The sequence below is a fragment of the Mobula birostris genome, chromosome 1, assembly GCF_030028105.1.
Source record: "Mobula birostris isolate sMobBir1 chromosome 1, sMobBir1.hap1, whole genome shotgun sequence".
Taxonomy (NCBI): Eukaryota; Metazoa; Chordata; class Chondrichthyes; order Myliobatiformes; family Myliobatidae; genus Mobula; species Mobula birostris.
In genome coordinates this window covers 117,438,523-117,454,667 of record NC_092370.1, presented here as the reverse complement: position 1 = coordinate 117,454,667, position 16,145 = coordinate 117,438,523, and the positions used below count along the sequence as shown (strand labels likewise).

At 41.0% G+C, this 16,145-nt stretch overlaps 1 protein-coding gene across 1 annotated transcript in view; it reads left to right on the top strand.

Annotated features, from left to right (window-relative positions):
- The window catches only part of abhd5a (abhydrolase domain containing 5, lysophosphatidic acid acyltransferase a), a 29,940-nt gene extending 15,643 nt beyond the window's left edge, over window positions 1-14,297 (top strand). The window contains exons 5-7 of the mRNA XM_072260908.1: window positions 4,016-4,130; window positions 9,414-9,600; window positions 12,931-14,297. Coding sequence (XP_072117009.1) covers window positions 4,016-4,130; window positions 9,414-9,600; window positions 12,931-13,020 — 392 coding nt within the window. The 3' untranslated portion in view covers window positions 13,021-14,297. The remainder of the gene's footprint in view (window positions 1-4,015; window positions 4,131-9,413; window positions 9,601-12,930) is intronic.
- Window positions 14,298-16,145: the final 1,848 nt, after the last annotated feature.

Genomic DNA, 16,145 nt, shown 5'->3' with positions numbered 1-16,145 from the left:
GTGGAAGTTGGTGCACAGGGGTAGATCTTGGATGGACAGCCAGACACTGTCCTCAGGCCGGAGTAGTCTAGCTGGGCACTGACTATGGTTAGCCTGGTAGCAATAGGCGCTGTTGGCGGCTAGGATGACCCTCCATGCGGACTTCCATGTATTCCGGCAGCTGCGAACCAGGGCTCTGGTAGATTGGACCTCCACCGTGGGGTCCTCTGCAGAGAACAACAGGGGTTGGAAGGTGTGAAAGGGTGACTTACCCTTGGCAAAGGAGGTGTGTAGATTGTGGGACATTTCGGCCCAGAGCAGGCGCTTCTTGCATTTGGAAGGGTTAGAGGCAGCAAAGCATCACAGAAACTTCTCCACTTGCTGATTGGTTTCTTCTGACTGACTGTTGATCTGCAGATGATAGCCACAGGACAAATTCACTTAGTGAGGAAGAGGGAGCAGAATGCTCACCAGAAGTAGGAGACAGATTTGGGGCCCTGGTCCAACACAAAGTCCTGAGGGAAGTTGCAGAGGCGAACTACATTGTTGGACACCAGATCTGCTGTCTCTGTGGTGGATGGAAACTTGGGGAGGGCAATGAGGGCCTGGGAGAACCGGACCACCACTGTCACGATCAGCGTGGCCCCATCAGAAGGTGGCAAACCTGTGATGGAATCCACGAAGATTGGGAACCATGGTCATCGAGGGTGTGCTGACTGGACTGGGCACACTGAGGGCAGGTAGTGATGAATTGACACACCTATGTAGACACAACATGTAGACACACAATTGACACACATTTGCAGAAAATCCAGGATGTTTCGTATGGCTGGAGAGGAATGAGCAGTGGGCCCACTGGAGTGCCTCAGAACGCACAGCCGACGGATGGTATGTATGGTTGTCAGGTGTGTCAGGTAGGACAAACTCATGCTGCAGGGCCTGGTGGATCTGGTTCTCAAGGTCCGAGACAACTGGGATGAGGATTTGAGAGGATGGAATAATGGGCTAAGTGTAGGTCTCTGTTTCAGTTGGGTCAAAATGTCAAAACAGGGTGTCTGCCTTTATGTCCTTGGAACTGGGACGTTGGGAGATGGTGAAGCTGAATTGTTTGAAGAAGAGGACCCAGTAAGGCTGACAGGGGTTGAGTTGATGGGTTTGAGGTTCTGGTCAGATCGGGAAAGTCTCGGTGTTTCCCATCAGCCAATGTCTCCACTCCTCCAAGGCTATTTATTAGAGAGTAACCCCCTGTCTCCCACTCTATAATGGCACTGTGTAGAATGGAGAATGGGAGCAGTGGGGAAGCGTCTCTTGAGCTACTCAAAAGTGTGGTCCATGGCAGCAAACCAGCTTGTCCGTGAGCTAGGTGGTTTGGTGAGGGAGGTGAGAGAGGTGGTGATTTGGCTGTAGTTTCTGATGAAACGGCAGTAGGAGTTGGAGAAGCTCAAGAAGCGCTGTAGCTGAGGGTGTGGTTGGGCAATCCAACAGCGATGTGCACTTTCTCTGTGTCCATGGTTATCCCTTGGGGGTGAAAGGGTGTTATCCAGGAAGGAGATGACTGGGGTGTGGAACTGGCATTTTTCTAACTTGCAGTACAGTCAGATTTTGAGGAGACGCTGAAGGACTGAACAGGTGTGGTTTGGGGTTCTTGGAGAAAGATGAGGTTGCTGTCGAGGTAGCCAAACACCTAACTGTGTAGTGTCTCTTGGAGAAGCTCATGAATGATGGCTTGGAAAACACCTGGACTGTTAGAAAGTCCGAAAGGCATCACTGAGTATTTGTAGTTGCCAGTGGGTATTATGAACGCTATTTTCCATTCATTCCCCAGCGGATCTGGATCAGGTTGTAAGCAATCCATAGATCCATTTTGGAGTAGACCCCATGGAGTGTTTCGAATGTGCTCTCCATCAAGGGGAGAGAGTCGTGGTTCTTAATAGTGATTTTAATCAGTCCACGGTCGTCATTGCAGAGACGAGGACACCCATCTTTCTTTTTGACAAAGAAGAATCCTGCACTGGCTGGGGACTGGGATGGCTGAATGAAGCTGAGCTGTAGCTTTTCAGCGATATAGTCATTCATGGCTTGGGTCTCAGGAGGTTACAGGGATAAGAGACAACCTCAAGGAGGGGGTAGTACCTGGGAGGAGGTCGTTTGCATAGTTGTGTGGCCAGTGAGGCAGCAGGGTGCTGGCTTCCCATTTACTGATAGCAATGGTTAAGTCATGATAGTCCTCTGGAAGTTTTGGTGAGGTCGAGGGTTTCCTCCGTCTCCACAGATTTACGGGATAAAGTCAACTGAAGTTGCAGGCAGGTGGTCCAGCAAGTGGGTCACCAACTCAGCAGTGAACCAGATGTCCAGGTGATGTGAGGGTCATGAGTGGAGAGCCAGGAGTAACCCAGAATGAGAGGAGTGTTGGGTGAGTCGATCAGGAGGAGTTGGACTCCAGTGCTCATGTGCACCGGCCATGTGTGCGCTCTGACCATCTCAGACCCCAAGGGACAGTTGTCAGTGGCCGTGATATAGAAAAGGTGAGAGACAGGTTTGGTTGGGAGTCCAGCCTGCACACACACAGTCTGATCCAGAAAGTAGTCTACTGCGCTGGAATCCACCAGAGTCTCTTGTGCGTGTAGAGTTGACAGAGTATGGAGGAGGACTGAGAGAATGAGATAGGCTGTTGTGCTGGAATGAGGGGTCAAAGGGAGCTTTCTAGATAGGAGGCCCCTCGTCTCTACCTGGAGGTGCTGTTTTCCCAAATGCGGTGGCTATTTGATACATTGACTGCTCCACGGTAGGCAGACATGTTGTTTCTCCACCGATGGTCACATTCTTGGAGGTTTAAGGAATCTCTTCCTAACTGCCTGTGTTTCGGAGATGTTGGCAATGATCTGGAGGGTAAGACACTTGTCATCCGGAGAGCCAGGGTGATGAGGCTTTCAAGATCAGTGGGCATTTCCCTGGTAGATGGCTTGTCTTTCATGAGGGATTGGGATGGTAATGGGCCAGCAGTGCTTCTGCATTCCAGCTGCACTCTGCTACAAACGTCCTGCATTCCACAGCGTAATCCAGCGCAGAGCATGAGCCTTGGCCTAGGCAAAGTATCCAATCTGCTGACTCTCTTCCACTTTCCAGATGGTCAAAAACCCGGCGCATTTCAGTGGTGAAATCCTCATTTTTGTTGCATATAGTGGCTTTATTGCTCTAGTTAGTAGTGGCCCAGTCAAGAGAGAGATGAGGAAAGCAGTCTTGGCCCAGCTGAAGCTTGAAGTGCAAGATGCATTGGGACAGGAAGTTGCGGCAACAGGTTAGGAATCTGTCGAAGTGTTTAGACGTGGGAATCTGGGGTTCGGGGGGGGAGGTTGCTCTGCCACAGAGTTGCTGCATTGATGTAGAGTGTTGGAGAAAAGTAGCAGACTGGATTGTGTGCTCATGTTGGCAGACAGCTTCTTTCAAGTGAGCATACTATACTGGGTCAATCATTGGTTCACTCGTCCTGTCAGGAATTGTAGAGGAAGGTTGTCCCAAAAGCAGAGCGGCAGAGATGATTCAGCAGTGAACCATAACTTTGATAATAGACTACCAAAAGAACGTGTCACAAGGGGCCTCAAAACAAGAGAGAACAGAAACTAAAGACAACTATCGACAAATTAAACTTCAGGCTGGGAGAGTGAAAGCTAGGAGCAACTGGCTGGTTTGATGAATGAACAAGGACTGTGGATGAGAACGGGTTAAATAGGCTGCAGGTGAGTCTGGAATAAATGACAGGTGAATCCTATATGCTGGACAGTGAATGGGAGGTACCTGCATGTGCAAGCCAGGAGGTGTCAGTGGGAGCAGGGCTGACAAAAACCACTTTGAGCCATCCTGGACATGAAAGGTGCTATACAAATGTACACCACCTATAATTTTAGATACTGTAAAATCTTAGTAAATGCAAAATCAGACATTAACAAATAAGTTAATTTCATGTGGCAATATATAGAAACTTGATTGTTGGAATACAACAATTTTCAGTGATAAAATTACTTTATATTTACCATAGGTCCATTTCTAGTTCAGCGATTAAGGCCTGACTTCAAACAGAAGTTCTCTTCTGTATGTGAAGATGAAAATACCGTCACAGAATACATTTATCACTGTAATGCACAGACTCCTAGGTAAGCACTGAAATCAACTTTTCATTGTGACTGAGTATATTATTAATCATCTGCTTCGATGGGGTTGCTCACTTCAGATAAGTCTTAACTGTAAATGATAGCAACTGCATTTCTGATAAAAGTTGATTAGTCATTTCAGTAAATAAGGCGTTTAGTTTTGATTCTTCCCAGATTAGTATCTAAAGTCCAAAGTGATAAAATGTCACGAATTTCTGATCTGTAATTAGGAAATACCTATATCAACCTGAGAATAGTTTAGGATTAAGAACATATCTTTGACCATTGTCACTCCTCTTATGGACTAAATAGACATTCCATTGATCACTGTTTTTATAGTGATCAGGAAGATCAGGTTGCTGAAAATTCATAAAATATGTGATTTAACGATCCATTTAAATAATCTAACGTCAACCATAACATTCTATTTGTTTTCTCCATTCTGCAAACAAATTTATTTATGGCTGATATGTCATCTACCTCAGTGATCTTGTCATTTGTTAACTTATTTCAAAATTTGCTATTGTTCTAATTAGAATACCCAAGTGACCAATATATGTCACATCTCTCCGGATTTCAACCCATGGAAATAGTATTGGGTAACTGCACCTAAAACAGCACTTTATTTCAGCTGAACAATTCCCAGTTTGAAAACTTCAAATGGGGCAATTATGTTGAATTTAGACACAAGAATAAGCTACTTTTGCTAACCAATTTATAAAACACTTAGCCCAAAATAAAGATGTGTGTTAAACTACTATTCTTATTTTAAATGTCCTAATTTATTTTTCTGTTTTAAAATGGTTAATAGATCTTCACACTTTTACCTGTGAACCACAATGTCATGAAATATTTGAAATGAGTCTACAACTTGTATGATCATTGTTATGCTCATACAAGATCCTCTTTTTAATGGAAAATAGATATTTGTTTTTCTCCAAGTAACAAAATCTAATTGTGTTGGGAAAACTTTGAATCTTGACAGAAGCTCAAATAAGCCTAAAAACCATAAATATTTTTAATATATGGTTTAGTAACTAGCTTACTGTGCTTTTCTTCATTTAAATAATATTAAAGAGGAAAAGGCAGGACATTTTCAGGAGTTATATTGACTCATATATCCTTAATCAAATATAGAAAATATACAAGAAATGAGTCAGATCATGCGTTATGCTTTCAACAACATCTGGATGTCTTAGACACTTTCTGGTCAGTGATACACTTTATGAAATGCAGTGATGAGATGTTACAAAATTAGCAACCAATATTAATAGTCATGAAAAGCACATTTGCATCATAATGTCTTAAAGAAATCCCAAAAATATGCTTATTGTTTGGTGAAGCTCCATTCATGATTTTTGGATGGAATTCAAAAATTCTTAAAATAGTTGGTATTATAACTGAATAGAATTATAGGTGGTTCTTGATTGTACCAGGTAATAGAAGAGAGAATTCCCATAGTGCAAAACCAGGGATAATGCAAAGAAGTTGCATGATACTTTATTATCAAGGAATTCTTTAAATAACAAGATAGACAAAGGAGAGTTAGTAGATGTTGTTTGCTTGGATTTCCCATGATATTACAGGAAAGATACTAGCATGAATAGAATATTGGCTGACTGGCAGGAGGGAAAGAGTGGGAAAAAGGGGCCTTCTCTATTTGGCTGCTGGTGACTAGTGGTGTTCCGCAGGGGTTCAAATCAAATTAATTATCATTCAAACCATACATAGATATAGCTGAACCAGACCGCATTCCACTTGGGCCAGGGTGCAAAAAATTCAAAATAGCAATCAACTATTCAAAAATAGTGAGTAACATAATTCACAATATTGAGCAAAGAAGCATATTCACTCAAAAAAACATATATAGTCGAAGACCCTGAGCGATAATATCCAGCAATTGATGGTACAGTCTCCCAGCAGTGTACAGACACATGCAATCCAGCCTGTCATTTCACTGCTGAAACACTGGGGGGGTTGGGGGGTGGTGCTGGGCAGCACTGACTTGAGAGTCCAGGCCCTAGCCGAACTCAACCACGCTGCAGCACTTCCGTGTCTCTCACCTAGTCTGCAGCAGCAGCAGGCAAGCCTGACGTTTAAGGTTTAGTTCTCCCTACATTTGAGGCTACACAGCTCCCACGTCGACTATCCCTCCACAAGACCAGGGTAACGGGCCTGCGGCAACTTACATTATCAATGTCCAACAGGGTCCTTCGATCGCAAGTGAAATATCCAAGACAATCTCCCACAGTTATACTGCACCAGCTTCGATGCTTCTGAGTAGTTGGCAGCAGCAACACCATCTACAGCCAGGTCAGCTTCTCCGAACCCAAACCGGCTCCTCCAATATCCCAACGGGTTCCTCCGACACCATGGTCGACTGCTTTACCTCAGCTGGTTCCACTGCTGACACCAGTCCAGCTATTCCGATCAACGAGCAGGTCACTAATGGAGTAGCCTTGCAGTACCCGATATTCTTAGAGTAGAATTGTCTTTGGATTGTAAAAGAAAACAAATTTTATGAAACCCCCTTTTACTGGGCATCATTGGAAACATGGCTGGTTAGCCCCTCGCTAACAAGCCAATGGACTCTGCAATGAGAAAGCTACCTTTCTTGACCTCCGTATGTCTAGAGTTGATATGACTTGGGTCCCACCAGACCGGGAGAGCCAGGATGTTTCGAATACCTGCACCCCAATCTTGAGTGAATACTGTGTAAATGCTGCCCACTTGCAATTAATTACCTGTCAGCAAGATTATACACTGCAAACAATTATAAAGTTTATTTACAAATTTCAGCTTTATCGAACTGTTAGTAGGAAAAAGATTAAAAAAAAGGCCCATTATAGTTAACCCAGTCCAAATGTGCACACAAGTTGAAGCTCATCTTGAAGTTGCCTTTAACTCGTGTGCTGGACCCAGTATCTGTGTGAAAGCACACACCTCCTTCCAGATGTCGCTCGAAATCCATCACAAACAAACGGGTCCCCAGTGGGAGTATTGGTCCTTCCTTCTTGAAGCCATTCATCTGCACAAAGCACCTTGTGCAACAGGGACGGCATCCTCAGCCATCTTCCCTTCAGTCTTCTCCCAGCTCCAGCCAAAAAGCCCTTGACCCACACCAGTGTCCGTCACAAAAACCTCTTTGCCCAATGTTCTCTAGAACCTTCTTCCAATTCCACCATCCTGATTGGCTGACAACATTCCTAAGTTGAACAACATATCCCCTTATCTTTAGCTCAGACCCAAACATGCTAAAATTAGAACAGACGGCTCTTACAGAACAGCTAAAATTAAATACCTACAGCATAGCAGTAAATATCTTAACCAGGGAGTTACATTTACAAAGGAAAAAGCACATTCATTTGGCCCTCGAGAGGCTGTTGGGTTTGCACATGCTGCCACCTTACCAGAAGGATGTTGGGACTGCCTCTCTTCACATTTTTTGTCAGTAATTTGGATGACTTTGTGGCCAACTGCTGCTTCCTCAACAGAATGGGCAAACAGGTAGCTGATGGTATATTGTGAAGGACGTGTATGGTCATGAACTTTGGTAGAAGGAATAAAGGCGTAGACTATTTTCTAAATGGGGATCAATTCAGAAATGAGAGGTGCAAAGGGATTTGGAAGTCCTTGTGCAGGATTCCTTAAAGGTTAACTTGCAGTTTGAGTCAGTGGTAAAGAAGGCAAATAGAATATTGGTATTCACCTTCAAGAGGACTAGAATATAAAAGCAAAAATGTAATGCCAGCTTCATAGGGCAAAAAATGATCCTAGGAATGAAAGGGTTTGCATATGAAGAGCATTTGATATCTCTGGGCCTGTACTCACTGGAATTTAGCAGAATGAGAAGAGAATCTCATTGAAACCTATTGAATATTGAAAGGCCTCTATAGAGTGAATGTAGGGAGGGTGTTTCCTGTAGTGGGGAAGTCTAGGACCAGACAGCACAATCTCACAATAGAAAGACATCTTTAAAAAAGAGATGAGGAGGATTTTCTTTAGCCAGAAGGTAGTGAATGTGTGGAATTCATGCCAGAGATGGTTTGTGGAGGGCAAATCATTGGTATATTTAAAGCGGTGGTAGATCGGTTCTTGATTAGTAAGAGTGTAAAAGATTGCAGGGAGAAGGCAGGAGAATGGGTTTGAGAGGGATAGTGAATCACCCATGATGGAATGGTGGAACAGACTCAATGGGCCAAATGGCCTGATTGTGCCCCTGTGTCTTAAGGTCTTACTTTTCTTGGTATTGTGACTCTTTTTTTAAACAAAGTAATTCCGTAGCTAAGTACTGTAATTTATCATGGTCCAGCTGTGAAAGTAATGGACTTTCCCTAAGCTCCATGTGAAATATGGGAGCCCACTTCAGGCTCCAGTGGGGATAGGGGCAACCCATTTCAGGATATTAGCTGCTACAGCATCCTGTTGGAATGATTGGATTCAGAGCTGATGATGGTATGTATGAATGTGGGGGAGGTTGGTGTTTTGGACAACACAGTTACAGAGTCATAAAGCAGGCCACATGACCCAACCTGTCCGTAGCAACCATGGTGCCCACCCAGCTTTTCCCAATTTCCTGTGTTTTAGCCCATATCCCTCTAAACCCTGTCCTTCCATGTGCCCATCCAAGTGCATTTTAAATGGTGCTATTGTACTTGCTTTAACCACTCCTGCTTGCAGTCTATTCCATGTACTTACCACCCTATTAAATTATTTCCCCACTCGCCCTAAACCCCTGCCCTTGGTTTTGGACTCTCCTACCCTGGGGGAAAAGTCCGTTACCTTCCATGTTATCTATGCTTATAGTTTTAAATGCTTCTGACAGGTTGCCCCTCATTCTCTGATATTCCAAGGAATAAAGACCTGACCTGACCATTCTCTCCCTGTAAGGCACACCCTCTAGTTCTGGTAAAATCTTGATTGATACACAAATTGGATTAACTGCTACTGAATAGCCTTGCTTCAATCTCAGGTAAAAAGAAGACTTAAAGTAAAGAATTGTAGAATTGAATTCCAGTGACAAGAAACTTATTAACTTCGATTTGCTTTCTTCAGCCATTTGATGATTGAAATTTTATGGCTCTTACTGCATTAATTTGTTTTATCTCAGAAGATGGGTAAATCTTTACAGTTTAACATCCGATTCACATTGCTGAGCAGTTGCATGATGACAACAATAAAGTGTTGTCAACTTTGCAGCTTTCTCCAGCTGAATCGTAATAAAAGAAGGAATGGAAATAAAATTGTAGAAATACCTTAAAACCTTTACCTCCCCTATGTTTTTAGTGGTGAAACGGCTTTCAAGAATATGACCATTCCTTTTGGTTGGGCTAAACAGCCTATGCTTTTGAGGATTAATCAGATTCAAGAGGACATCTCCATTACAGTGATTCATGGAGCGCGTTCCTGCATAGATGGTATCTCCAGGAAACAGATAAAGGCACTAAGACCAAAATCCTCAGTGAATGTAGTAGTAAGTAAATGAGACCATCTATTTTTAATCAGGTTCTTGATATAAAGCCTACCAGAAATTGGACAATAAATGGGAACTATGGAAACTTGGGTTGTTGGGCACTGTATCAAGGATGAGTCTTGTAAAATTGTCATGAAGAAACAACCTCATACATAAAAGTAAAACACATAAAAGTTGCTGATGAATGCAGCAGGCCAGGCAGCATCTCTAGGAAGAGGTGCAGTCGACGTTTCAGGCCGAGACCCTTCGTCAGGACTAACTGAAGGAAGAGTGAGTAAGGGATTTTCCTTCAGTTAGTCCTGACGAAGGGTCTCGGCCTGAAACGTCGACTGCACCTCTTCCTAGAGATGCTGCCTGGCCTGCTGCGTTCACCAGCAACTTTTATGTGTTTTACTTGAATTTCCAGCATCTGCAGAATTCCTGTTGTTTGCGTTTAAAAACCTTATACATAATGTGTGTACAATCAGTATACAACTTGCCTGTTTCAGTGCAGAGATAGACCTGTTCATCTATTTCCACCCTTTACATTCGCATAGATGCTTACTTCATTGCTTGTTCATTTTTGCATACAAGCTGTAAGTATTTGAGCTTTTAAAGATTTTTTGAAGTTTCACTCTTGCTGATTCCTGACTTTGATGGCCAGCTCTATTGGCTGATGTGCAATTTGCTAGATGCTTCATGATTTTTTTGCGACCTCACTTCATCACTTTCTAAAACTCTCTGCACCATCTACTCTTATTGAGTGTGAAGAAGCCAAGAATTTACAATATAATTACTTCAATGAAATAAGGTGCTTTGTCCAGTCTATTTATTGAGTGTACAGTCTTCTGAAGTGATGATTTTCCCTGGTGTTTTTAACTTTCATTCATTTGGGCAGGCGCAAGTTGGAAGGGTTAAATCAGCCTTCAGAGTTCAGTTAATTGTCTCTTGCTTCCTTTTTCTGTCTTAAAGTTATTAGAAAAGGAGCAGCTCATTACAGTCTTATCACCATGGATGCTAGTTTTCGTTACATGCAATCTTCCTTGGGAATATTCTCATGATTATCTCATTGCTTCCTCAAGACATGCTGTCAAGGGAGTTGACCTTGGTTATCTGAATGTTTTAGTTCAACTATTGGAATCATATGCAAATTCTAAAGTACATTGTTCAGAGACTTTTGTAGTAACGTCTCAGTAATTGTGCTTTAACTCTCCGAATTTTCCAAAGTGTAACTAAATACACAAATTTCAGGGACACATCATCAAGAGATTATCAATATTTAATATATAACTAATAAAATAAACTATCAGTATCTTCAATATGCTATTAATGTATGATTGATAACTGATAATGTATATATTATCAATGTTCTGAGAAAATCTGTATCTAAGCTAAAGCATTTGTATTTGAGGTACTGTTGTATGTCGATTCTTTCTTAATTGTAGTTCATTTCAGCTTTTGTATTTCAGACGACTCCTGGGTATCCTAAATTGGCATATTTTTGACAACATTTCGTCCTTTGCTCTTAATAGGTCCGATTATAGCCTCTAAAGTGACGGAAGTGTCTCATCAGACCCTGTTTTAGAGGAACACAAAGCTAATCTTTCAAATTATGGTGGCATTTAATGGAATGGCTGGAGGGAAACTTTTATTTGAGGGGGAAACATGCTTTTAAAATTTATCATTGTAAGATGTTGACAAAGATTTACAGCTGCTGAAAATGTGAAACTAGCTACCTAAGGAAGTAAATGAGGTGATTACGATAAGCAGTGACTGGACAAGTGTATGAGAAAGAGAAGAATGGAGGGTTTGTCTCTTAACTCTAGATAAGAAAAAATGGGACAAGGGTTGAACCACGGATGAACTGGTTTGAACCACAAACTGGTTTTTATCTCAATATACTCTCACAGTAACTTCTAAATTACTTCTTAAGTACATAAAATTATATAGATTACAACTTCAAGAACTAAACTAATATACTTTAAATCACTTTAAGGTCATCCAACCCTACAGATTTACCTAACATGGTGAATTACGTTCCAGTGTAATGCAGAATTCAAACAATGCTATACTGGAGTCTTAGGGATGACACAGTTAGTCAAAGTCCCATCTATCCTCTGAAGTTATCATAAGACATCACATGGCACTTTTTGAATAATAGGAGTACTCCCTGAAGTCCCAATTTTAAATGAAGCCTTCTGGATGCTTTATCTGTATTGACTGATACATGATATTATCAATATCTCAATCTCTTGAAAAGAAAAATAATAGACATTTACAAAACTTTGGAGCCTTGAAATTTACTTGTGAATGTTCTAAGATATAACCATCAAATAATCTAAAGCAAGAATCAATCTTTCTCTCTCTTTCTCTCGATCTCTATCTCTGTCTATCTCTCTCTCTCTCTCTCTCTCTCTCTCTATATATATATATATAATTATATCAAAATTTAAAAAATGCTTTATACATGTATCTCTAATGTAAAATTATATTAAATAAAATCTTAAATTGTTCTACATCAAAAAGATTATGGAAGCATTCAGCAGGTCAGGGAATATTGATCGAGAAACAGATTTAACATTTCAGTACTGAGACCTTTCATCAAAACTGGGAAAGAGTGAAAGCAAGTCAGTTTTCAGAAACAGAGGACATTGGGGAAAGGTGGGTAGAACACAGGGAATACCTCTAATAGGTTGAGACAATGTGACAGAATCAGAAAGTTTCTGTTTCAGTGTTATGTACTGCTAATTGCAGATCCATCGGACATGTCAGCAGGCTAGACTAATTGAAAGAGAGAAACAGATGGATGACAGGCAGAAGTGCCAGTTCAGATGCGGACAGAAAGAAAGAGCGTGTTACCCAAAGTGGAAGTATTCAGTATTTAGTCCAGATGGCTGCAAAGTGACCAAATGGAGGATGAACTGTTGTTCCCACTCAGGCTTGTGCTGATTTAGTCTGTAGTACTGTAGGAGTTTGCAGACAGATGGGTCAGTGGAACTGAGTGGGGAATTGAAGGGGAGAGATCAAGCCTGTAGGCCAAGAAGGCTGCACAACATAAGATTGACAAAGAAGCATAAACTGATTCAGACTGAGAAAGTCATTTGTTCACATTTTATTAGAGCTATTCCTTTATTCTACCTATCACTCCCCTGCCTTTTGTGTTTGAAAAGATGGCCCTGAAATGTTAAACCTGTTGCTCTTTCCACTAGTGTTGCCCAAAATGCTGAGTGTTTCCAGCAATATCTTTTTTTATTTTGGATTTCCAGCATCTGAAGTTTTCTGTTTTTCATTAATTATTCTACATACTTTGTTCAACGTAACACAGTGGTATTTTTTTGTTTTAATTTATAGGCCATTCGAGGTGCTGGGCACTATGTTTATGCTGATCAACCAGAAGACTTCAATCAAACAGTACTGAGAATCTGCAGTACTGTAGATTAGTGATCAGCCAGGATTGGGAATGTGTGGTACTGCAGTAACATGTAGTTTAGGCAGCGCTGGATACCTAATGGACTAATAATTGGGGAGTACTAGAAATCTACAGTATTGTACATTAACAGATTCTACTGGGAATTTTGCAGTCCTGTAGATCAATAATCAGGCAGCAGTGGATATTTACTGTATTGTAGGCAGTACAGCGAATTTTCTGTACTGCTCATTAGCAATTCAACAACACCAGATATCTACAGTATTGCACATCAACTACACTGAATATCTTCAGTACTGTTGACTAACTTATACATTTTTAATTCAAAGTGTAATAAATGCAAACAAAATTAATATAAAATAGTTTAGAATGAAAAGTAAAATACAAGGAGGAACTTTGATGAAATTAGCAATCTAAGACTATGGCAGTACATTCTGTGTTTGTTAAAAATTAGTGAACCTTTTTAGTATTACTATACCAAATTTTATTCTTAATCGTTTCTACCACAAACTATTATTTTGTGCAATATTAATACTGATAAATCATAACTAATAACTATTTAATATATTTGCATCATTTCAGTTCAAAGTGATTATAAAGATATTTGTTTTGATGGAAAATATAAACACCATTGAAAAATGCTAATTGAAATTGGCACTTAACCATAATTTGGGTGATTATTTTTGAAGCTTGTTTTTCACTACTGTTATATTAATTTACTGTATGTTTTTTCTTATATACTTATATTAGCTGCACTCCAGAAAGTACTTGTGAGATACACATACACCTTAAGATTCACGGTTAATTGCTGTATTTGTGCTACATTTTCCTATCTTTATTCAAAAATTATTTAGTCCTCTGTACCAGAGATATAAGATTATAAGACATAGGAGCAGAATTAGGCCGTTCAGCTCCGCTATTCCATCATGGCTGATTTCTTTTCCCTCTCAACCCCATTTTCTTACCATTTTCCCCATAACCTTCGATGCCCTGACTAATCAAGGACCTATCAACCTATTTAAATATACCCAATGCCTTGGCCTTCACAGCCATCTGCAGCAATGAAATTCACAGATTCACTACCATCTGGCTAAAGAAATTCCTTCTCATCTCTGTTCTAAAAACAAGTCCCTCTATTCTGAGGTTGTGCCATCTGGTGTTAGACTCCCCTACTACAGCAAACAGCCACTCTATGTAGGCCTTTCAATATTCGAAAGGGTCAGTGAGATCTCCCCTCATTCTTCTAAACTCATCAAACGTGCCTCACAAGTTAACCCTTTCATTCCTGGAATCATTCTTATGACCCTCATCTGGGCCTTCTCCAATGCCAGCACATCTCTTTTTAGGTAAGGGCTCCAAAACTGCTCACAATGCTCCAAGTGATGTCTGACCAATGCCTTCTAAGGCCTCAGTAATACATCCTTGCTTTTATATTCTAGTTCTCTTGAAATTAATGCTAACATTGTATATGCCTTTGTTATCACTGACTCAAGCTGCAAGATAACCTTTGCACTTCTCATTATGGAATTTTCTTCCCATTTAGAAAATAGTCTTTATTCCTTCTACCAAAGTAGGGGCTCTCCCTGCACCTCCACCTATCTTTGTATTGTCCGCAAACTTGGCCACAAAGCCATCAATTCTGACATGTCACTTGAAAAGAAGCAGTCCCAACACCGACCCCTACAGAAAACTATTTGGCACTGACAGTAAATCTACTCATCAGAAAGCTCAGTAAAACATTGAGCGAGGCTAGGGTGAACCAAGTGAAGCCAATCGGAAGTTCCCTTTGTCTGATCTATCCCCTCCGCACCCAGTCGTCTCTGCAAGAAAAACCAGCTTAGCTTTGCACTCTCCCAGTTCTAACTTTGAAGGGTCTAGGACTTGAAAAGATCTCTATTTCAGGCCCCGCAGATGCCTGCTGACCTACTGACTGTGCCCAGCATTTACCGTTCAGTTATTATTCCAGGAAAGTCTCTATCTGAGTCCCACAAGTAGGCTGCGGGCAGGTGGGATTGGTGAGCGAAGCGCCAGGACTGCTCGGTGTGATCATTGCTTCTGGATATTCTGCAGCTTGTACAGATTCTTACCCCAGAATCGGACCCCTACCTCAGATCTGACTAAATCCGTGCTGCAATGCTCCACTCCTACCCGCTACCAATGTCCAGAAAACTTTGTTGCGGGAAGAATTGTGCATTGGTACTTTCATTTGTTGCATTTTTAAATAACAGTTTATTAACATAAGAGTATTAGATCCATAAACAGAACAAAACTTTAAACCATATAAGACATGCAATGGCAGTATAACTTACCAAGGGCACATTGGTATAACATGGAAGAAGATAAATAGCAGTATTTTTCATCTCATAGACATAATGTTGCACACATATTTATCCTAAACTAATTATAGGCAGGTTTAAGTGGTTACACAGCTTTGTCACATTCAATGAAATAGGTGACACAAGAATGCATTGCTATAGGTTAGGAAGCATCCAGAGGATCCCAAGCCTATTTCCATTGTAAACCAGCCCTTTGGGTTTATAATGGCTGTGGAACAAGTCTAAATGATAATTATATAGAACAGTAATACATTATGGAATCTGTATATATTTATGTAAATATTTTTATTATTCTATACATGCATACAGTTTCATAGAAAAGTAAATGTCAAAATGTTATGCTTACACAGACCATGTAGCGGATTGAACGTTTGCTGGTTCCTAGAGAAGTATTGCCATTTGTCCCACTTCCTCCCTCATTTCCCTGTTTCCCTGCAACTAATTCTCTCTTAAGTGTCCAATAACTCCCTTTTTGGCACTTAACTACACCAAAGGGCAATTGCAGTCATCAGAAATTGTCTTTGGGGATGTGGAAGAAATCTGGAGCACCCAGAGGAAACCATGTGATCATGGAAGGAATGTGTATTCTGTAAGTAGATAGAATACAAGATCAAGTTTGAACCCATGTCATGAGACATGAGGTGCTAGTTGCACAACCATGATACTAAGTGAAGGATAACAGCAACATTGTGGTAACATCTCTGGATTATTTATCCAGAGCTATGAGTTCAAATCCCACTGACAGTTAAGGAGTTTAAATAAATCTGAATATGCATTAATAAAATCTAGTCTCAGTAATGGCA